At 51.4% G+C, this 23,957-nt stretch overlaps 1 protein-coding gene across 1 annotated transcript; it reads right to left on the bottom strand.

Annotated features, from left to right (window-relative positions):
- Positions 1 to 11,564: 11,564 nt before the first annotated feature.
- On the bottom strand, positions 11,565 to 22,411 carry dlc (deltaC). The gene is made up of 10 exons (XM_029170337.3): positions 21,367 to 22,411; positions 20,839 to 21,081; positions 20,639 to 20,699; positions 20,229 to 20,486; positions 19,541 to 19,729; positions 19,200 to 19,369; positions 18,909 to 19,125; positions 16,207 to 16,957; positions 16,004 to 16,109; positions 11,565 to 12,569 (listed from the first exon to the last, which is right to left on the bottom strand). The coding sequence occupies exons 1-10, from the start codon at positions 21,412 to 21,414 to the stop codon at positions 12,564 to 12,566; spliced, it is 2,049 nt and encodes a 682-aa protein (XP_029026170.1). The 5' UTR covers positions 21,415 to 22,411; the 3' UTR covers positions 11,565 to 12,563.
- Between the last annotated feature and the right edge of the window lie 1,546 nt (positions 22,412 to 23,957).

Below are 23,957 nucleotides of genomic sequence, written 5' to 3'. Positions count from 1 at the left end.
TGACAGGTTTTCCCCGTGTCATCTGTCCACACACAAACAATCCGTTAATGACGCACCCGCTTCTAGTAAAAGCCTCTTTGTTTTAGATCCTAGATAAAGAAATGCACTGGTTTGTTAAGAAACGCCGACGCAACCGCTCAGTTTCAGTTGTACAACGGTTACTTGATCACCTTCACCGGGTCGCTGATCACTGATTACCTGATCCCTGATTACCTGATCCCTGATTACCTGATCACTGATTACCTGATCGTTGATCGTTGATCGCTGATCCCTGATTACCTGATCACTGATTACCTGATCCCTGATCACTGATTACCTGATCGCTGATTACTGGTTACCTGATCGCTGATCCCTGATCACTGATTACCTGATCCCTGACTACCTGATCCCTGATTACTGGTTACCTGATCGCTGATCCCTGATCACTGATTACCTGATCCCTGATTACTGATTACCTGATCGCTGATTACCTGATCTTTGATTACCTGATCCCTGATTACCTGATCACTGATTACCTGATCACTGATTACCTGATCGTTGATCACTGATTGCTGATCCCTGATTACCTGATCACTGATTACCTGATCCCTGATTACCTGATCCCTGATCACTGATTACCTGATCCCTGACTACCGGATCCCTGATTACTGATTAGCTGATCGCTGATTATCTGATCCCTGATTACCTGATCCCTGATTACCTGATCACTGATTACCTGATCGCTGATCCCTGATCCCTGATTACCTGATCGCTGATCCCTGATGACTGATTACCTGATCCCTGATGACTGATTACCTGATCGCTGATTACCTGATCTTTGATTACCTGATCGCTGATCCCTGGTTACCTGATCGCTGATCCCTGATCCCTGATTACCTGATCCCTGATTACTGATTACCTGATCGCTGATTACCTGATCGCTGATTACCTGATCCCTGATCCCTGGTTACCCAATCGCTGATCCCTGATCACTGATTATCTGATCCCTGATTACTGATTACCTGATCACTGATTACCTGATCCCTGATTACCCAATCGCTGATCCCTGATCACTGATTACCTGATCCCCTATTACTGATTACCTGATCACTGATTACCTGATCCCTGATTACTGATTACTTGATCGCTGATTACCTGATCTTTGATTACCTGATCCCTGGTTACTTGATTACCTGATCCCTGATTACTGATTACCTGATCACTGATTACCTGATCTTTAATTACCTGATCCCTGGTTACTTGATTACCTGATGCCTGATTACTGATTACCTGATCAATGATTACCTGATCCCTGGTTACTTGATTACCTGATCACCTGATCACTGATTACCTGATCACCTGATCACTGATTACCTGATCACTCATCACTGATCCCTGATCACATCTAATCTTGTTCCTCTGACATTTGTTAATATTACAAATGTTATATTTGCTCTAAAAAGGCACGTTCGTCCACCATTGTTTAAAAACAACCACCTGCTGCGATTTGGAGTCCTGTTACATACGATGGTTTCATCTGTGGTTTTGCATTCAGTTTCAGTGATGCACCTGCTGAAGACGAGTGTCAGAGGAAAATTAACCCAGGTTGCTTTGGACTGAGCCTCAAACCGCCTCAAACATCCGGACAAATGGAGGACAGATTCATGTTCCCCTAGCAACATATGTGCAGCAGAAGCCTCTTTCCATGTTCTGTTTGGAAGGAAAGCTGGTTCACCATACAGCGATTTGAGCTTTGTGTCACTGAGCTCCCATTTATGAAAACGTTGGTGTTCAAGTCGAAACCAGCAGGTTCATCCTCTGACACTGAGCTCGGTATTACAGCTGTGAGTTGCTGGAGGCAGGTGGATCACATCAAGTCTGGTTCTGCTGGAGGTTTCTCATTCAAAGGTCATTGAAAAGAATACTTAATTCTTAAGTTAATTAAATGTGTTGGATTTGCAGAGGGTCAGATCTTATAACGTGACTTTTGGAAAATATTTCTGACCTAAGAGCGAGAAGATGAACCCAAACAGCCTCCGATGACTAAGGTCTAATTGGTCTCGATGATTCTGCAGAGCTGAACTGGGCTGAACTAACACATGCGGAGCAGAAGAAGCAGCTGTAGTCGATGCTGTCTCCAGAAAGGCTCCAGAACCACCTCAGTTCATCCCAGAGCATCATTGTGGTGAGAAGGTGAGAAGACTCCGACCTTCACCTCATCAGGAGTAATTAAATGAACCTTAGAGGCTTCACATTTTGGTGAGTCCAGACGGTTCAGAACCATGGTTCGCGAAGCATCCGTTTAAACAAAGCCTGTTCCCTCTTGGTTCTGGCTCGGCTCTGTCTGTCACGATGCATTTGCTGACAGCTTTTCTTGCTGATGTTGGATTGATTTGTGTGGGACCAGGATTCCACTGATCTGACTGAACCTGAAGCTGCTGAAGCAGCAGCAGTGATGAGATTCTGCTTGCGGAGGCAGAGCTAAATTGACTCATCTCAGTCGAATGATGGCACGATGGCGCAGCTTGTTTGTGTTCAGCAGTGATGCTCTCAGCGTGTTTACATCTGAGCCCCCGGTTCTTCCTGGGAAAACCCGCCCCGGCCCGGTGCCTGGCTGCCTGTGGCCTTTATGCAGCCTGTGCCTGTAAACTCCCTCATCGCTGAAGCATCAGCTGTGTAGAAGCTGGTAAAACCCAAACAGCTGATTTGTTGCTCTGTGTTTACTTTGGCAGCACATCAGAAAACGTGAGACATTCCATTGAAAGCCTGAATCACTACTAAACAGCGTAGGTGGGCGTTCCAGGAAGCGCTTAGATGCAAACCCGCGGCTGGTTCCACATGTAGCTGTGAATTTCCCATTAGGCCAGATCACAATCGAATCAGATTGTTCAGATGTTTCAGCCTCCAAAAGGTCGATGGACAAACAACTCCCTACAGCTCAGAATCCCCCTTAGAGTTGAACGCTTCGCAGTTCGTCACATTACCTGCCTTCAGTCACGGCCGGTTCTGGTCTCGATGGATCCAATAGAACATGTCAGCAAATCTCTGATCAAATAAACAACATAAACCTGAGTGACAGACGGCGCAAGAGGAAGCCTCACTGTGACACGGTGCCAGATAAGGACCCAGACCCAAGGCAGCAGTAAATGAGTGATCCACAGAGAACCTTCGTCACCGTGGTGTGAAGGCGCTGCCGGCAGGTTCCGGACCGCACCATGACGTGCATGTGATCCAACCAGGAAGTACCGGGCCCCCTGCTGCCCCTCTGTCCTCTGGACTCAGCTCTGGGGGAAAATCATCCACAGCGATGGACTTGTCGCTTTGCATCACAGAGTGACAATAAGGACGAAGGAATGTGGGCCGAGCCGTCAGCAGGTGGGACCAGACCAGAACCAAACACGTCAAAGTCTATGAACTCAGTTTCAGTCTCGCTGCAGAACAAAACCGGGCTCATGGCTTGAAACAGCGCTGCAGAGGGTGCCAGGATCCAGGCAGGCTGTTAACCACACACGTCCCACCAGCTTCCTGCCCGTCAGATACCTGTGTTGTCATGGAAACCGGCCGCTGGCAGCCTGTTTGGTTTAGTACATCCCAGAGCCAAACCACAGGCTCAAAACAAGAGTCAACACGACATTTTTCCTCCATGATAAGGACCTGATCAGAGCTGATGATGGATGTGTTGACTTGTTCAACTGGTTCAAACCTGCGAAGGCACCGACTGCATCTACAAACATCAGCACGGAGTCAGCGGCAGGAAGAGGACACGGCAGACAGGAAATGGAGCCGCTTTTTATAGTAAAAGCATTTGTATTTGAACCAGTGACCTCCGCAGATACGTCGCTGCTGAAAGGACACACACGATGAGACAACACAAAGAAAACAGGAAGCTGGAAACGCTTCCTTCAGCGTTTGTCCCAATACACACACCAGAAGAAGCAGTCCTTCGTCCCAGTACGCAGACTGGGAGCAGCGGCCGTCGTCCCAGTACGCAGACGGGGAGCAGCGGCCGTCGTCCCAGTACGCAGACTGGGAGCAGCGGCCGTCGTCCCAGTACGCAGACTGGGAGCAGCGGCCGTCGTCCCAGTACGCAGACTGGGAGCAGCGGCCGTCGTCCCAGTACGCAGACTGGGAGCAGCGGCCGTCGTCCCAGTACGCAGACTGGGAGCAGCGGCCGTCGTCCCAGTACGCAGACTGGGAGCAGCGGCCGTCGTCCCAGTACGCAGACTGGGAGCAGCGGCCGTCGTCCCAGTAGGCAGACTGGGAGCAGCGGCCGTCGTCCCAGTACGCAGACTGGGAGCAGCGGCCTTCGTCCCAGTACGCAGACTGGGAGCAGCGGCCGTCGTCCCAGTACGCAGACTGGGAGCAGCGGCCGTCGTCCCAGTACGCAGACTGGGAGCAGCGGCCGTCGTCCCAGTACGCAGACTGGGAGCAGCGGCCGTCGTCCCAGTAGGCAGACTGGGAGCAGCGGCCGTCGTCCCAGTACGCAGACGGGGAGCAGCGGCCGTCGTCCCAGTAGGCAGACTGGGAGCAGCGGCCGTCGTCCCAGTACGCAGACTGGGAGCAGCGGCCGTCGTCCCAGTACGCAGACGGGGAGCAGCGGCCGTCGTCCCAGTAGGCAGACGGGGAGCAGCGGCCTTCGTCCCAGTACGCAGACTGGGAGCAGCGGCCGTCGTCCCAGTACGCAGACTGGGGGCAGCGGCCGTCGTCCCAGTACGCAGACTGGGAGCAGCGGCCTTCGTCCCAGTACGCAGACTGGGAGCAGCGGCCGTCGTCCCAGTAGGCAGACTGGGAGCAGCGGCCGTCGTCCCAGTACGCAGACTGGGAGCAGCGGCCGTCGTCCCAGTACGCAGACTGGGAGCAGCGGCCTTCGTCCCAGTACGCAGACTGGGAGCAGCGGCCGTCGTCCCAGTACGAAGACTGGGAGCATGCTCCTCCTCCCACAGATGTTTGCTTTCTGTCTGAGGTGAAGGTTTGTGTTCATCTTTTCCTTCCGTCTCTGGTTTTAACTTCCAGTTCTCAGTTGACGTCCATGAAGTTTCAGAAGAAAGAGAAAAACAAATCGGTCGTTTCATCAAGCGCCTAAAGCAACAGTTGACATGTTTCTGTCAGCTGAAAGTTCTATTCTGGTCAAACCGGACCATCAGCATAGCGTCTGTGTGATGCAATGACTCATGCCTTCACTGAACCGTGAGTCAAACCAGAACTAGACTGAGCTGCTCGTTAGACTCGTTAAAGACTTGTTACTATGGTAACATCACCAGGTTTCACCATAAAGCAGCTGTGACCTCCAACCTTTGTGTGGAGGCACCAATAAAAGTACAAAAATGTGATATGACTCCCGTTGATGTTGCTACCGTGTGGTCGGCTGCTGTTGATTGACAGGTGAACAGGTGAGTCAGGAAGCTGCCGCGTCCAATCAGCAGCTCCCAGCGTTCGCATGTGTTCAGTGCAACCCTCGTATCTGTGCAGTCAGACCTACCTACTCGCCCCCTCAGCACATTCGCAGTCTTGCCAAACAGAGTTGGGAAACTGGATGGAGGAGGATTACAGTAAACAGATGTGCTGCAGCCGCTGTGGCCTCGTCCTCCTCCGTTCTCAGACACGTTGCTTCATCCAGAACATCTCAGACAGGATGCAGGTCCCACGTCTTCACATGCACTGGGTTCTGTCCCAGCTACAGGACTGGACCGGCACCAGGTCAACGTGGGGACGATTCATCGCCCTGTGGTTTTTATTACTTCTTTAATAAATCAGCTGCTTCAGGTTTTTCACCTGGTTCGGTGTCTGTGGCTTTGATTGGCAGCTCAGCTGAAGCTGAGGTTCAGCTTCTTTGCGCTGAGTCTGTCTCCACAATAAACTGTAAGTGGTTTCAGTATCTGTTTCTGCTGCTCCATCGCTCACGGTGACACTTCTGGAGAAGTCAGCTGAGGAGACGTTCACTCAGAATAAACAGGCCTGGTCTCATCCATCTCTCTCCCTCAGTGAGTAAACAAAGCCGCCGCTTCATTTCTGTGGAAGACGTTGCAAAAGAGGCAGAAAGCAGCAGTTCCGGTCACACGTGAGGAAGCAGAGCGTTGTACGAGCGTGCGTGGGCGTGAACTCCACACTTCCTGTAACCTTGTGTCCTCAGGTTCAGGTTGGGGGTTCTGTCACAGAAGGTGAGGACCCAAAGTCCAGCCGGTCCAGGCCGGGACGAGGCAAAGACCAGGTCACAAACAGGCACTCAATCAAATCCAGGGACTTCGATCTGACACATGACAGCGAGTACTGGAATGAACTACGGCTCAACAGAAAGCAAACAGGAAGTGCCAAAATAAAAGCGAGAACAGAAAGAACATTGAGCATGAAACTGGATCGCCTTCATCTATGAGCCAATTAAACGGAAGCTGCTGTTGGGTTCAGGTCCAACCCGTTTGTCGGTTATTGCAGTTACAGAAGCTGTTGCATTATTTACCTGGAACAAGGAGTGTGCGTGAAGCCTGTCGCTGGAGAATCTGCTGCTTTAATGATTTTGCCCTGTTCTTGATTTGAAACCTGGAAGTGACATGAACGCACGGCGGCCTTCGCGTCTGCTTCTGAAGCTGCAGGCGCGGCGTCCGGAAGGTTCTGACGGACCCTCGAAGCGAGCCGGGCCTGTGGCGCTGTGGCTCAGGAAACCAGCGGAGAAGCAGAATGTTTGATGGAAGTCAAACATGAGCAGACTTGAATGAGCAGTAAATAAATAACGGTTCCAGTAAAAGCAGCAACCAACATTCCAGAGAAACAGGCAGGTCAGATCTGCAGGGAGGAGTTTCCTCTGCAGCACTGACTCGCTCTCACTCTCACAAAAGGTCACACAGCAGCTTCCCAGAGGGCATTCTGGGAAACGCTCGCTGCGTGAACGCGTGGAGGCCTGACCTTTGACCTGCAGCCACAGACCTCCAGGTGCTCCTCGCACACCTGCCAGACATGCGTCAGCTGACCACTCACGGCCAATCACGGCCAGCCAATGCTGTGTTCCAGTGCAGGCTCACAATGGGAAATTCCTGCTTCCTGCTGGCTTAAAGAAAGGCAAACAATCGTTTGGACTTTTTCTAAAACTTCCTGATATTAAAACAAAAGGAGCCGAGTACAAACTTTATAAGCAATTACCACAAAAATACTTCACATTGTTCTCATTGTTATGGCTGCAAAACAAAATGTCAGATGACTTTCACTTTTAATGTGTCTGATGGTGTCAGTTTGCTGCAGAGAAAGAAAGTGACAAGCATTATTTGGGTCTCGATCAGCGTCGGCTCAGGAATCGGACCTGGTCGTCGCCAGGTGCCATCAGACATAAACCCGATCCACTGGTCGAGGCCCGTCCTGGACACGAGGCGGCTCGGCATCATCTAAGCAGCTCCTGATAAAATACAGAACAGCCTCAAGAGGAACCTCCGCTCAGAAAAAGCCCCTGACTGGTGGCAGCAGGTGCTCATCAGCTCCAGCTTCCTCTTTTATGGTCCTGAAGGTTGTTTATGGAGGAACTGAAACCAGTGATGCACTTTGTTTACATGCGCCTCGGGTCAGAACCATGACTGTGCAGTTTCTCACCTCAAAACGTGCACGTCCAGACAGCGAATGCGTCCTGAGCTTCACCCTGAGGGAGCGGCTCCATTCAAACGGACCTCGCTGTTCTTGACTCAGACGTTAAGTTTCAACATCCACAGCTGCTCGTACCTGAAAGCTGATGCTTTCATAGCTCTCAAAGCAAAACTAAACAGCTCTTGAGCTATTCAATTTACACAATACGTTCTGGTATATTTTGTGCAGCCTAAGTGTTTTGGTCTTATCACATTCCAGCCAAATTGCCTTCCTGCCATATTTCACTGCTCACACTGTGACTGTTGCAGCAACCGGGTCATTAGAGAGCGACGACTGAGCGGAGAGCAGGTCGCAGGTTATCTGTGGAGGAGGAGGAGCAGCTTCCTCTGGCAGCCGCTTTGCTGAGCGCTCATTCCTGAAGCCGAGGTCGAACAGCATCACGGATGTCACATCTGCATCATGTGATCCAGGTAGAAGAGGAGCATTCGTCAGCTGACAGCTCGTCAGAGACGGTGGTGTGAGAGCGGCGCTGGTGAACAGCTGTGTCCCGCTCTGTTCCCATCACATTCCTGCCTCCACCATAAACAAACAGCCATAAATCAAGTGATGGATCCTGATCGGTCACATCACACAACCATCCGGCTTCAGTCTCTGCAAGAGGTCAGACATCAACTGGAAAACGACGATAAAACAAACAAACAGAAAAGAAAAGAAATGCTAAAATAAACAAAAACATAGAAAAAAAGAAACGATGAAATAAGCAAAAACAAAAAACACAAATGATAAAACAAACGAAAACAAAACAATAAAACAAGAGAAGTTAAAGTTGTATTTGAATTACAGACACAGAAAACAGAAACTACTTGTTACAAACGTGTTTGAGGGAAGTGAAGAATAAATGCTGATTTCCTCCAGATGTGACCAACATTTGCACCAGGGTTAATTACAGCTGACACTGTTTGCAGCAGATAGTTGCTTCTCTGACTCCGCCTCCATCCGTGCAAAGACTCTGAAACTTCGGCTCAGACCCACGGGAACCGAGCCGTGGCAGAACCTGTGGAGCCTCCCTCAGCACACTGAACCCGGGTCCAGACCAGAACCCAGGCTGCAGTAGCTCCAGAGCTGGAGGATCAGCCTGAGGTTCGGTATCCAGGAATGCAGTATCCATCCATCCATTTTCTTAACCGCTTACTCCCTAGTGCGGGGTCACGGGGTGCTGGAGCCTATCCCAGCTGGCTACGGGCGAGAGGCAGGGTACACCCTGGACAGGTCGCCAGTCCATCGCAGGGCAACACATAGACAGACAAGCATTCACTCACACACTCACACCTACGGGCAATGGAGAGAGGCCAATCAACCTAATGCACGTCTTTGGACTGTGGGAGGAAGCCGGAGAACCCGGAGAGAACCCACGCAAGCACGGGGAGAACGTGCAAACTCCACACAGAAAGGCGCCAGGGTCGCCTCCGGGAATCGAACCCAGAACCTCCTTGCTGTGAGGCGACAGTGCTACCCACCGCACCACCGTGCCGCCCTCAGGAATGCAGTAGTTAGAGTAATTAATCAGCATTTCATTATCAAACGTCCTAAAACACAACTGAATCCAGGTGATCTGGTTTCCTTGTCCAACACAAACAGAGCTCAGGTAAATGTGTGGAGACAGGATCTTAGCTGCTGAACCTGTGACGTATTGTTCATTTCATGACAAGCTCCACCAAAAGCCAAGAAACCAGATGACTTCATGGTTCCAGGTTCTAGGTTCCGTGTGCACAGAGAGCGTGAAAGAGAGGCAGAACCGTGGGACTGGCGAAGGTATCTTAACTGAGGTTTTATTTTGAAAGGTTTAGGGCACACCGTGTGTGTTGGGTGGAGACGGGTCCGACAGGTGTCGGGCTTCTGTTAGACTCATCATCGCCGTGGCAATGTCCTCCCAGTCGTCACGCCATCTCGCGCTGACGACGTTCCCACGGTGGGGAGGGTCAAAGGTCGGCTCCTACAGACGCAGAGAGGAGGAGGGTGGAGGGGAAGCTGTGGGCTCTTCTTGTTTCTGGTGAACGGTCCTGCAAACGAAGCTCCAGAAGAAGACGAGCAGCTGCTGGCGCTCTGGGGACAAACAGCTTCCAACAGCTTCGCCAGCCTCCCGTCCACAAGCTGAACAGGAACTGACCCGCTGCCTCCACTTCAGCTGCTTCTTCTTCTGAGCTTTGAGCTCCACAACATCAGAAATTCAGACTCGTAGGTTTTCTATGAACCTGATGAGGTCCGTTCGTCCTCACACTGAAGCTCCTCCGTCTAATTCTACTATTTCTTTTGGTCACTTCCTCCTAAAATGACCTTTGACCTTCCCGGGAAACCACAACTAATTATAGGAGCTCTACAGAAGCTTCATCACAACACAACACAGTCCTTCTGAGCAGCAAGAACTATTAAAACACCCACAAACAGCAACCCAAACAGAACCAAACCAAACCAAGCCTGATATTGTTCTATGGTTTTGTTGGAACACACCCTGCGGCCACAGCATAAACAAACTGTTTGACTCCTGATCACCAGTGAGTGTTGCATCCTGGACCGGGCCGGACCTCTCATTCTGACACTTCCTGGGAATTTTCTTTAAAATCTTCCCTATTTCCTGGGAAACGTATCTGCAGAACCTACAGGCTTCCTGTTTGTGTTCACGTCTCCACAGAACCAGCGCCGGGCCTCAAACTTAGCTGTGGACTGTGACAGCGTTGCGTTCGCCGCGCGACGAGCTGCATTGTCCTTCTCAGACTACCTACATTCACCGCGTGTCAGTGAGAGTTTATGTGCTTCTGGTACTTCGTCCACCGTGAAGGAACGATCACAGGAGTTGTTCCCATGAAGTGGGTGTCTGAAATGTTCATCATGAGGCCCAGAGACTTGATTGATCGTCTTGCTCTTCCTGTTCCACACACAGTGCACACATACAGGATAAAGGGCAGACACACTGTAGCATGGGGGGGGCAGAGGTCAGAGGTCAGGGGCGGTGATGGAGTGATGACAGCTGTGTGTTTCATCTGTGTGTGTTCTTCACCCTCAGTCATTTACCTGCTTTGAACATCCCTTTAGAGCTGCACTTAGTTTTAGACTTAGAAGGACGCTTTAACCTGTGACAGTGTAACAGACTGGATCAGAACACAAGACCCGCTGAGTCTCAGCACCATTGTTGGTTTAAACGTGATGATCTCTAATGTGTGAGCTGCAGCTTTGTTAGAGCTGCCTGCAATCTGTCCCACTTTGTTTCCTGCTGCTGAAGATCTGGGGCCACATCCTGTTGCTACTTTCTTTTCTGAGCAGCACTCAGACAATCTGGATCCTTTTCCTCTAATCAGCGAAAAGGAAGCAGAATCTGACGCACTGATAAACAGGGCAAATCCCCACACAGTGAATACATGGGCACAACTGGGCATTTCCCTGAACTCGTCTTTGTTTTCTTTGGTTCTTCCACCTCAGATTTCAGACCCAGTGGTAGTGCAACAAACCTCAGCGTTGATCTGCTGAAGAGGCATCAACGCAGCAGAACCGGGCCTGTGTTTACTAGCAGACTCAGGTACCCCACCAGGTGACCTTTGACCATTGGCCAGTTCACCAGTTCGTTGGTTTCCACGGCGACGCTGTTCAACCTGAAGACCGGTGGGTTTGTCTCAAATGACCTGTTCCAGAGACATGAGGCAGCAGCTACTCACTAACCAGGAGACGTTATCAATTAACAACACAGAACAGCAGAGACGATTCTAGCCGGGCATCTGCCACAGAGAGAAACCATACAGGAGGGCGAAGACGATGCCGTCCGCATCCTGGCAGTCCTTTGGTTGGTTGGAGACCTTCAGAGAGCGTTAGCGATGCTTGACTTGACCTGGAGCCTAAAAGCTCAAATGGTGGTGATAAGTTCAACATGCTCAGATGTTCTGATCCAAAACATAAAACCCGCTGCTTCTCCACAACCGGCATCATAAGGAGCTGCTCCCTTTCAGTGCTGAGAAAAACACTTTGACTAACTGTCGTCATTTTCAAATTTATTTATGAAAATATATATTTCTTCATTGGGAGGCATTAGGTACGTTAACAGACATATATACAGTTCTCCGTTTTATATAAATACATTACTTACAAAGCAAAGAATTAAATAAGAAAACCATCTCCTGGAGGATATGTACATTGCATTGTCTTAAATTAAAGAAGATAGTTCAAAGAAAGCATTACAGAGGAACAACACGTATTTTTGGTATCAAAATGGATTAAGTAAAAAAGAAGGAGTAAAACTCTTTGGAGCTCTTCAGCATATTAAAAACAGAAGCAAACGGGCTGTGACGAGTTGGGACTCAGATCAGCTTGATGAAGGCAGCAACGCGAGTTCTGCTCCTCGTTCATCTGGTGACTGGTTCCACGTCGTCTGTGAGGACAGGTTCATCCCACTGCTCTGAAGGCAGGCGTTTGTCCCAGATGCACTTGAGAGTTTCTAGGAGTGAACCATGATTGTAGGTTGACGTGATTCCTCTTTTTTTAATAGTGATGAAACCACACAATAAGTAAATGGGACGGATGGATGTCACTCGTCAGTCTCTGACGGGAATAGTTCAGACTCTTTGACCTAAATGAAGCCTCCTGGAAACAGCTGCCACAGTCATTAGGCAACAAAGCTAAGGCACCGTTCTTCTTGATTGCTTATTGGCCAAAAACTCCTCTTCACATTTAATCCGAACAACATTCAGATATAGAAACGGCAAAATTATATTAATATTTATAAGTATAAAAAAGATAAATAGTGCAAATGAGGCCGGATATTCGGTCTCTGCTCCTTCTTTCTTTTCCAGTCCATCACCATCTGAACATTGTCAGTAGCAGAAAACAGCGCGTTTCTTGCCTATTTCTGCTCAGCAGCAGTAATAAATATTAAATAAAATAAAGTTTGTGAAAAAGATCCTCAGTGTGAACTGTCCTGCACAGGAACAGCTTCACCTTCATAGAAGTTCATCAGCTGGAGGCTCAGACTCTGGAGGTTATACCTGAGGATGACAAAACAGCAGTGAGTCATCAGCAAACATGATGACTTGGTTCATTCATTTATGAAACAGTCACAATATCACGAATAGAGTAAGTTATTGGAATTAATAAATCCTTTAAAATCAATAATAAGATGGGGGTCCTTCTGCTCCGTAGTCACAGGTAAAGTGGCTGATGCTGCAGCTTCACTGCATAAGAGACTCGGCACTGCTGCACCTCGAGCCACAAAAGCACAGAAGGAAACATACAGATGTCAAGATGGAACCTCAGTGCATCAGCACAAACAATGAAAAAAAACGGTGAGTAGGAAAAACCCGCATGGAGACTTCGATCCATCATCACTGAATCAGAGGTCAGAGTCTTCAGCTTCAGACATCTACCGTAATTTCTGGACTATAAGCTGCTGCTTTTTTCACGTGCTTTGAACTCAACGTCTTAAACAGTGCGGCTAATTGGTGGATTTTACCGGCTTATGAGCTTCATGCCCCCAAACACAGCAGAGATGTTCACAGTGTGCAGATCTGACAAAGCTACTGAGGCTTGTGTGTTGCATGCTGCATGCCCCTTAGTCATTGCTATGTAATAGAGTTGAGAATCTTCAGTGGGATCTTGCTAACAGTGTTTCGATACAGCATTTTTTTAGGCAGTGCCCTTATGTGATTGACATTTACTGTATTTAAGTTACAAAATCTTTGTATATCAACTGTGTAAATATCTCACATTACAACTTGGACACCTGCAGCTTATAGACATGTGAAAAAAAGTTTCAAATTAAAATCTAAATGTGCAGCTTAAATACGGGTGAGCTCCATAGTCCAGAAATTACGGGAGTTTTCTGTTGTTCCTGCTAGATCTTAGTGCTGCATTTGATACAACAGATCACAACACAGCATCAGAACTGAAAACCAAGCTGGCGGCACGAGGCTCAGTGTCTCTCCAGATTTGCCATTTGTGTTTTTTACAGAATGTTCTCCTAACACAATCTGCGTAACAATGGACAGACATTATACGTATGCACAGAAACTCTGTCAGGCCACTTTTTTACATTTGATGAGAAACCACCTAAGCTTGTCAGGAAGCCTGAAGTGACCGAAACTGTCTGACGCTGTAAACAGAAACGAGGGAAACAAACAACGTAAAGTAAGTTAAACCCACATCGGTTCCTAGTATTTTCTTTGCAAACTCGGATGAGCAGAGGCATCTCCAACAGCGCAGGAGCTTGATGGGCAAAGCTTTGTTAGGGTCGACAGAGACGCAGCATGCTAATTCATATTAATGCAAGGACAGGTGGAGGCTGATTTATGTCTACAAAACACGGTGAACTGGCTCACTTTTATTCCGCTGCTCTGCCGATCTTGATCATCTACGCGAGTTCACACCCGTTGTGATAGCAGTATATGTCAGTATGCTACTAGCACTAGCTTGGCTATGAAAGAACTCAGCTCTGCTGTCAACAGACTGCAGTCTGATCGTCCGATGGGGCTTTTATCATCACTGTGGATTTTAATAACTCAAGATCTGTTCTGCAAAGATTCCAGACCAAGAAGACTACAGCAGGGGTGTCCAACCCTGGTCCTCGAAAACCACAGTCCTGCTGGTTTTCCAATTCTCTGCTCATCACCTTGATCAGGTGTGTCAGTTTGCTGCTTATTGACTGAACACACCTGGTCAAGGTGATCCTTATTAGCTGGGACAGGGAGAGTTGGAAAACCAGCAGGACTGTGGCTCTCGAGGACCAGGGTTGGACACCCCTGGCATACCTGCAAAGCCAAACATGCACACAAGCAGTTGATTGAGGAGACCATCAACGACCACAAACCTGCAGGATGCCACCATGCAGCTCTGCTGGTTACGGATCAGCTGGCTGAGGTCTATACGAACATCTTCAATCTGTCCCAATCGGCTTCAAGTCTGCCCGTCGTAAAGCCAATCAACCAATCTGGACCTATACCAATTGATGACACCATTTCCACAGTTCTTCATTCTGCTCTGACTCACTTGGACAACTTGGACCCATGCCAGAATGCTGTTTACTGTTCAGCTCAGTTTTCAGCCCTTTTAAGCTAATCCTGAAGCTGAGATAACTTGACGTCAAGCATGCACAAGAACCCTGTTCAAACACAGACTATCAAACCACAGACCCTCTGCACTGAGGTCCCACAGGGATTTGTACCTTGTACCTCCTCTTCTATACTCCCAATTCACCCATGACTGCAGACTTGTCTATGCTTCAAAAAGCATGGTCAAGTTTGCAGATGACAGACAGCGAGAGGGGAGATCCATCACCTAGTAGAAAGACAATAACCCAGATCTCAACACCAACAAGACAAAGTGGATTGTGTACATTCTGGATTTCAGACAAGCCGTTGGTCCCACTCACTCACTCACCAATTGACATCAACAAAGCTGCTGTTAAACTGGCACCCAGCTTCAAATTCTTTAGAGTCCACATATGAGGTTCTAACATGGTCTCTGAACGCTTCCATCCTGGTCACAAAGGCAGGCCAGTGTCACCTGACACCTGTCCCACAGGAGACTTCCACCACTGTGTCATTGAGTGCATTGTGTGGTACAGCTGCACCGCTTAAAACCATAAAACCTCCAGAGGGGCTGAACGGCACCAACGAAACATTGGAACTCAGCTCCTGAATATATACTATAAATGTTCATTATTATGCAGATGACACTCCGTTCTATCCGTTTAAAAAGACATCAAATCCTGGACGTCTAAGAGTTTTTCAAATAAATTCAGATAAACCAGTTTTTTTATTACTGAGCCTAAAAATATAATAGATTAAACAACTATAATCATCATAGACACATTATTGAATCGCACAGTTTCTCTGGATGACATTATGTAGCCTCAGGTTCTACTGAGGAACCTTTGGTATCATCTTTGACCAACATCTCTCATTTTCATCATCTAACACATTAACACTACCATGTGAGGAACATCACTAGAACCAGGAGTGATGCTGATCCATGACATCATCAGTTCCCTCCAGCCTGGATCACTGTACCTCCCTACTCAATTTGTCCAGTGACTCTTTACAAAGCTGCAGCCAGAGTCTGAATAGACTCACGAACAGAGATCACACTTCTCCTACATCATCTCTTCCATCCTCCTCACTTCAGATCTCATAGCTCCTCATGCTTCTCTCTCAGAGCTGCTCTTCTGGTGGTTCTATTTGTAGGATGGCGGCAGAGCATTTAGTTGCCAAGCTCGTCTGTGGAACCAGCTTCAGGTCAGGTTCTACTTTAAGACCAGGTTTCCAACCTTCCTCTGTGATATAGCGCCAGTGACGCTGCTGTAGACTGAGATGCTGGGCCACCTTCAGATACTGAGCTCCCTCCATCAAATTTACTGACGTTTGTACTTTGTCAACACTGGAAGTGTGAGAAGTTTCAGTTGTAGTGTTAGTAGATGTGTGCTGACCTCCGTAGCGAACACACGCTGCTCCATCTGCTCTGGGATGATGAACACTGGATGATACACACTGTCCCATCGAGGCGGGACCACGACGAACGAGTCACACTTCTTACTGTTAGAGAGAGAGGAAGCAACAACAAGGGATCAGATCTAACGGTGCGACAGCTGGAAGCATCCGGTGACAGTGAACGACTCAAACAGCTGCTTACTGCTCAAAAGTGTTCTTGTCCAGATGCTGCTCCTCCTTCACCAGGTTGCAGTCCGCCATTTTGTTTTTGAACAGCGCCATGCTGTTCCCGCCTTTCTCCGCCAGCGCCGCGTCCTTGTTGGACACTTTCAGCGGCCCTGCAGAGTTGAGGAAGGCCTCCTTCTCCTTCAGGCTCAGGGCAGCTCCTGGCAGTCCTTTATTGGGGCCGCCGCCCCCGACCACCGCGCTGCGGTTGTTCACCATCTCCAGGTCGTTCTTCACCGATGTGGAAAGAGCTCTGAGCTCCCTGCCTCTGCGCAGCTGCCGCAGAACGTGGGCAGCGGCGCACACCAGCAGAACCAGCGTCACCGAGCCGAAAACGATGGCTGCGATGAGCGCGGGGGGGGGGGTCACGGGCGGAGGAAGAGCGGCCGTCGTGGTGGAGGAGGAGGAGGTGGAGGTGGTCCTCGGCGCGGCCTCGCAGCGGGCTCCCGTGAAGCCCGGCGGGCACCGACACACCGGCCCGGTGAAGAGGGTGAAGCAGGTCCCGCCGTTGCTGCAGGGGAAGCGCTCGCAGGTCCGCGTGGAGCAGTCCTTGCCCTCGAAGCCCAGTGCGCAGCTGCAGGCGAAGTCGCTGCCGCGCTCCTCGCAGGTGCCGGCGTTGCGGCAGGGATGGCTGGCGCACGCTCCCATGCTGGTGTCGCAGCGCGGTCCCGTGAAGCCGGGCCGACAGCGGCACACGACCCGGGAGCCCAGGTCCAAACACTGAGCGCCTGTGGGAAGGACGGAGAAGGTGAGCACCACAGTAAAAACCAGTAGCTCAGTTGTTAGAGCGTCGGCCTCAAGGGCAAAAGGTCTGCGGTTCGATCACCAAAAATTTGACTTGTGAAATGCAGACAACTGTATAAACTTATACAGACAAACTTATAATATATAAGACCACGGTTTATAAAATTAAACAAACATTGTTCGCTGCCAGGACAGTGAAGAATGGAGGGACCTTTGCCGTGTGGAACAAATGAAGGGAAGGCGTCTTCGGGGCAACGAACTGCAGCCGGCACTGAGAAAACAAACTCCTCGCCTCCATATTTGGTTCTGTGCGGATGATGGTATGTTGCAACAGCGCAAACAGCGTCAGACTCACTTAGAGGCCGGAACCGCTGCAGATTCCAGATAAGCAGGAGACTAATAAGGACCCGAGGGAGCCGGACCCTTGCACACACTGACTGATTCGCTTCCACTCGATGCCGTCCGGTCACGATTATCACGTCAACCAGACTTGAACCTTCAGGACAGATTTCATTCTGTTCACTGAGGCTTATTTGGCTGTTATCACTCGATACCATCAGGACGATGTGTGTCCTTGGAGCCTGAAAACCTGTTTTCTCTAACTCACAGTTTACTGCTGGACAGTTTCCAGAGCCTTTCTCTTCCTTCCAGGCAGCTCTTCAGCTCAATAAACTGGGAAATCAGTGTTGGGACTTGTAACCGACATCTAATCCATCACAGACAATGCTGCTCTGAACATCGCGCGCACGCGCACACATACGCGCACGCACACGCGCACACACGCGCACACGCGCACGCGCACACACTTTCCATCAGCGCCACTCGATGCAGCTAAACGTGTAAAAAACGAGCAGCTCGATAAGATCGGTTCTGCATTTCCAGAACTGTGCCGTTGATGAAGTCGGCGGCAGTCAGGTAGAAAACGAGGCCGACGTCAAACAGGTTTGTTTCCAGGCGTGCGGAGGATTCAGCGGTTGGTGTTGATAAGACGCTGCTACGTGACAATGCAGAGGTTTATCTGCCCTGAACACACCTCGCGCTCAGCAGGAGGAGGAGGAGGAGGCCTTGAGACGCATTCAGACCAGTGGGAGCACGAAGGCAGCCATTACAAACGCCCTCTGTTTATTATACAAATCCCACGCACGCACTTCACGGCACGGCAGACGGGATCCCAACAGGAAGTCTAAATCATCCCATGAGCAGCGAAGCGTGAACCCGAACCCGGGGCTCGAGCTTCACACTCGGCATCTACGCGAGACCTGCAGTGCGTGTTTGAGTCCGGTCAGCGACTCTCGCGTCGTCCAAAGTCAGTGTCAGCTGCAACGCGCGGTTTTGTCAGTAAATCTACGACGTGACCGGAGTTTCTCCTGGCAAGACTTTAATGTTGCCGTCAGACAAATCGGCAGCAGACATAAAATGTGCGTCTGCTTCAAACAGACACTTGACTGTGCTTCTTCTTGCAGACATTTACAGCCGTTCACACACAATAAACAGAGAAACTATGAAACACTGCAGGAGCGAGCGGCTGCGGCCGCTTTCTGTTCATAAGAAACTGGTTCAGCTCAGAAACAACCATGAACCCGTTTACGATTAGCTGCCTTTAGATCCGAGAGGCTGAGAGCACGTCCAAACAGCCTGAAGCAGGAGGATCCAGTCAGCGAGAGCTGCAGATGAACCATCAGAACCAATCACAGCTTCCCACCGGGCCGAGGTTCTAGAACAGCCCAGCACCCGGGGCTTCGTGTGATCAATGACACTCAGACGCTGCAGGTGAAGGAAAAGGCTTGTGCTAAAAGTATGCTAGAATTCTGATACCTGAAAAACCTGAAAAGCAAATATCTCTGAACGCGAGGAACTTCAGTATCGGAGGCTTGGATCAGCTGCTGCTGCAGACACGTTCTAGCGTGGGTTCCGCCAACCCGGAGCGTGACGTACCGTTAGCGCAGGGGCTGCTGCTGCACCGGTCCGTCCTCCTCTCGCAGTTGGAGCCCGTGAAGCCGTGGGGGCAGCGGCAGCTGTAGCCGCCGGCGCCGCCCTCCAGGCAGCTCCCTCCGTTGAAGCAGGGCCCGTCGGCGCACGTCATGGCGCTGACCTCGCAGTTCTTCCCGTAGAAGCCCTGAGGGCACGCGCACGAGTAGTCGCTCTGCAGGTCCTGGGGGGACACGGAGGCCGGGTGAGACGCCTGCCCTCACCCGCTCGCCAGCGGCGCCGCCGGCGCCCACTTACTGTGCAGCTGCCGCCGTTCCTGCAGGGGCCGCTGTCGCACTCGTTGCTCTGGACCTCACAGTTGACGCCGGCGAAGCCGGGCCGGCAGGCGCACGTGTAGCTGCCCTGGCCCGTGTTGGTGCACGAGGCGCCGTTCTGGCACGGCTTGTGGTTGGTGCAGTAATTCAGGTCTGGAATGAAGAAACAGATGACGCGCCGTCAGCCCTGGATTTTAGAACTGTCCGTTTCATTAGGACTCCAGACAGAACCTCGACCCAGCACGTTTGTGCCAGTTCTGGTCATTAAGAGTGTTGACGTGCAGACGTGCGGTTTTAACCCTGCGTCGGCGGGCAGGAACCCACCTTGGTCGCAGTACAGGCCGCCCCAGCCCTCCCGGCAGTTGCACTGCCAGGGCTGCTGGCAGGTCCCGTGGAGGCAGCCCGGGTGGCGCGCGCACTGCTGGCAGCGCTCGCCCTGCCAGCCCTGCTGACACACGCAGGCGCCCGGGGCCTCGCAGAAGCCCTTGTCGCTGCACCCTCCAGGACAGATGGCTGATGGGAGGTCAAGGGAGAAAGGGGAGAGTGTTAGTACGTGTGTCTCAGGTTGGTTGAGATCACAGAGGCCCGGCCCGGCCCGGCCCGGCCCGCCTCCCACACCAGCTCTGCAGGTGCGTGTTGGGTGCTGGAGCAGGCAGCTGGCCGCACAACAAAAGCAACACATGCCGCTCCTTACGCAAGGCAGCGCACATTAGGCTGCAGCGCGTGTCCCTGTTAAAGCGGGCGGGCGGCCGGGTCGGGTCGGGCCGGGCCGGGCCGGGCCGGGCCGCAGGGGGCCCATTGTTGAGCTCCAAACAAAGGAGCCAGCACACGCAGTGGAAACACAGGAGCTTGGATTGTCCTCCGCAGCCACCGGGCCGGAGGTGGCTGCGACAACTGCCTGACGCGACAATTTCAAGGCCACTGGACAAAAACAACCCCCCGAAGGAGCCCCAGAGTGAAACGGGGCGACCCGTTCCCTCAGAGCGCGTGCGGTGACTGGAGCAGAACTCACGCTCAGCGCAGTACTCCCCGCTCCAGCCCTCCAGGCAGCGGCGCCGCCCCTCCGCGTCGCAGGTGAAGTGTCCGAAGGTGTCGTTGCGCGGGCGGCAGTAGGCGGCGCAGGCGGCGCCGTGGTAGTGCTCCTCACACACCACGCGGTACGAGAAGCGCAGCTCGCTCTGCGCCTCCACGTGCGCGTCCTGGGACCAGTCCTCTCCGATGCTCAGCCTGCGCCGGGTCGCCACACGGACCAGGAGGTTGTTCTGGTTCTCTGCAAAGGAACACCTGGTCACAACCCGCTCACGGTTCGTTAATTGCATTCAACCCAATTCGAAAGTGCTGTTCACATCTGGACGTATTAGACGCCAATGAGAACGCGGCAGCGCCGCCTGGTGGCGGAGCCGAGACACTGCAGCAGGTCACCTTTAGACTCTAGTCCCGAAGACTCCGCGTTCCAGGCTTCGAGGATCAGGGAGAAATTTCCCTGAAATGATGCCAAGACAATTCAGAATCAGATGTGTGCACGTGCGTGGGATTAGTGAGGCGCGTGTTCAACTAAAAATCACGTAAACACAGACTGCGAATCAATTTTTCAAAGGAATGTGTGTGACTCTGTTACTTACGGGCCACTTGAAGTGAAAGGGAACCTTGATGGGCGCGCTCTCGGACACGGAGATAGAGTCGGCACCGAAGATGTCGGTGAGCGCTGTCCCGTACGTGCACGGCGGCTCCGGGTTGATTACGTCCTGGGAGTGCTTCAAACACGCACGGAAAAAAACTCGACAGTCCCGGGGCTGGAAGCTGCAGACGCCGCGGGAGGTGGTGAAGGACTCGACCTTCAACTCGAACACCCCGGAGGAGAGAACCTGAAGTAGGTGGAAAACAGGGCTCAGACCCGCAGGGACGGACGCGCAGCACAAGGCGCTCACTGACGCACAGCACGATCACGTTGACATGCAACATTACGCTCACGTCACATTGTTACTTATCTGCGGCTTGAGGCTTTGGGCAGAGCCGCAATGAGCGGGTGCGCATCCATAATGAAAAGCACACCGTGCGTAAAGACGCATGTGCCAGAAGCTCGGGACAGCGCAGGAGGACCCCACGACGCATCACCTGAGCTTTACAGCGTGGCTGGCGGCGCTACTCACCGTGGGCGCCGATCCAAACAGCAGAAAGCACAACAAGAAACGCTCCATGGCGCGTCCAGGGCAGCGGCACCGCAGCTTCCACGCAGAAGTGAACCAAATCCTAGCGCTCCAGGAGACGGGAGCCTCACCTGGAGGAATAAAGGTCTCAACGTTCTAGGAAGGAGAACCGGTCTCGAAGCCGAGCCGAGCCGAGCCGAGCCGGGCCGGTCTGGAGGAACAGAAGCAGAGCGGGACCCGTCGAAGCTGAACTCTGAACCGCGACAGCTGGGACGCCTTTTATACAGAAGGTGGAGGAGGAGGAGGAGGAGGCGGGGGTCGAGCGGGACACTGCAAAAAATCCACCTGAAGAACAAGCTGTGCTACTGCTGAGAAACGCGTCTTCCTGACGTGACGACGCGCAGGGGCGGTTTCGTTGTAGTCTTTCTTCTTTTCTGGCAGCTCCTACTTTCTGTTTGTTTCCGGCCGCGGTCTGCGCAGGTGACCTTTACACCATTTCATGTAAATGGACGAATGCAGGTGGAATCAGACGCCCATTTCTTACAGTGTGGAGCGTGGGAGGCTCCACGGGGGCGAGCGTGGGGGGGGGGGCGCTTTGATTCCCTTTCACTGCTGGGGGGCAATTAAGCGGAGCAATCGAACAAACTGTCAGGCGACAGCGGCCAAACGGCCTTCGAGCAGAGCGAACCGGCTCCACGTCTACTGCTCTGGATCGAATCCTGCATCTGCAAAACAACTCAACACAAACACCGACCGAAACGCGCCAATCCGACCGTGGCAGCGTCCAGGTGCGAGGCACGTCCTCAGGTGAACAGCCATTAATAAACTACAGTCACGAACCCGCTTTTTTCCTTTCGATTTTGTTCCGGTGTCGCGTGCTGAAGCCACGCCCACTTACCTTCAGCGCCACACTCCACGTCGAACCTCTTGTCGCGGGTGTGTGTGACCCGACAACCGGGATAATGATGACACATACTCTGTTTCTGGTTAAATCGCAGCTTATTCATCCTGCTGCTTTAAGCACTGAGTCACATCCTGATCTGCGCTTCCTCACACTCATCATTATTTGTTTTAAGAGCACCTGAAACAGGTGCTCTTAAACAGGTTTATTTATATATCACTTCAAAATCAGCATCATGTCAACCAAAGTACTTATCATAAGAGACAATAAGTAAAACAGATCAGTAATATAGAGGACCACGCACACCCACTTCATCTGGTGTTCTGTTGTGTTCTACAAGTTGAGCTCCAGCTGTTGTGGAGCAGAACTGTGTTCTAGGTTCTGGTCCCCGCTTGCAGTTGACGCTGATGTTGGTGAGGAGATAATTGTAGCTCTGTGTTTAAAGCTTCTCATTCACAAAAGCTCAGCGTTCTGGCACAGTCACACCAGGACGGAAGCAGCATCTGACCTTTGACCCAGCAGGAAGCCTGCTTAGGTCAGGTGACACAGGTGTTGCTATCAACCAACTCACATCACCGTCAGCTGTTAATAAAATAAGAGCCCGTGGCTCCGCCCCATCCCACACCCACGGCACGAGGCACGCTCCGTCTGGCTCCGCATACCACACTGTTTCCAGACGCGCGTGTCCTCCGGCAGCTCCACACAAAGCGCCACAATATGATATAAACAGCACGCGGACAGTAAACACTGATCCCGACAACGAAGGGAAGTTGGTGAGCTCTCAGGCCACACCCGAAAGATAAAGACGCGCTTTGTCGTCACGCTGTCACACTTTAGTGTCATCGGTGTGACATCATTAATCTGTGTAAACATGACTTCTTGTAGTTGTACTTACTGAGACGTGTAGAACACATAATAGTATTTGTACTTTACAAGGCTCTTCACGCCGCTTGTTTTATCTGGAAACTCTTCTCTGTTATAAAGATCATTATCGGGACGCACGCGCCCGTCCATCACACAAGAATACCTGCTCAGCACGCGCAGCGTCCGCTCCCCGAGGAGCGAGGGGGACGCGTGCGCACAGACAATATGCACATATTCGATCGGCGCCATCTGCCCCCGCATCCGATTCCACAAAGGCACGCCACGCGCCCATTTGCATACACAGGCCCGCGTGCCCCCGTAGCTACACATTTGTATCGGGTCCACAAAAGCCCCGTCCGTCACGCGCCCCCATCTTCATTCTGCAAGTGAAACGTTAAAATGTTGAGTGTTTGAGTCACAACGGCACCATCGTTTCCTTCCTGTTGAAGCTTCTCCACCTTTTCCCTCGCGTCTGGTTTTAGTCTTTAAGTTTAAGGTGACGTCTACGTATTTCATCCACATAATTGCGCCTTCTGTTCTCCAACACGTGCCCAAATGGTTGGACAAGCGGCGGCACGAGCTTTTGTTAAAGTGAGAGAACACACGGCGTGTGTCGCGAGCCCGGGGGCACGAGGAGGAAGAGTGCGTGGGAAAGTCTGCGGACGTGTGAATCCCGCGAGGTGTCAACAGCGACACCTGAGCGGCCGCGTGAAGCAAATTGGTCCAAACCGTGGTTAACATATCAAAACAGTAAACGCAATCAATAGCTGGGCTTGGCCCCGCCCCCGCAACAAACAAGGCGGAAGACGATTGGCCGAGCGGCAAGAAA

The sequence above is a fragment of the Betta splendens genome, chromosome 13 (genome assembly GCF_900634795.4).
Source record: "Betta splendens chromosome 13, fBetSpl5.4, whole genome shotgun sequence".
Lineage (NCBI taxonomy): Eukaryota > Metazoa > Chordata > Actinopteri > Anabantiformes > Osphronemidae > Betta > Betta splendens.
Note: the sequence above shows the minus strand (reverse complement) of the source record. Positions and strands in the feature narration are given on the sequence as shown.

What these genes read in the sequence shown, in the direction of transcription:
- dlc (XM_029170337.3), bottom strand. Translation starts at nt 21,414, where the DNA reads ATGGAGCGTTTCTTGTTGTGCTTTCTGCTGTTTGGATCGGCGCCCACG. An exon ending in TTCGGGACTAGAGTCTAAAG is followed by an intron (nt 20,487 to 20,638) that starts GTGACCTGCTGC and finishes GTTCCTTTGCAG; the next exon opens with AGAACCAGAACAACCTCCTG. An exon ending in CGGCCTGTACTGCGACCAAG is followed by an intron (nt 19,370 to 19,540) that starts GTGGGTTCCTGC and finishes TCTTCATTCCAG; the next exon opens with ACCTGAATTACTGCACCAAC.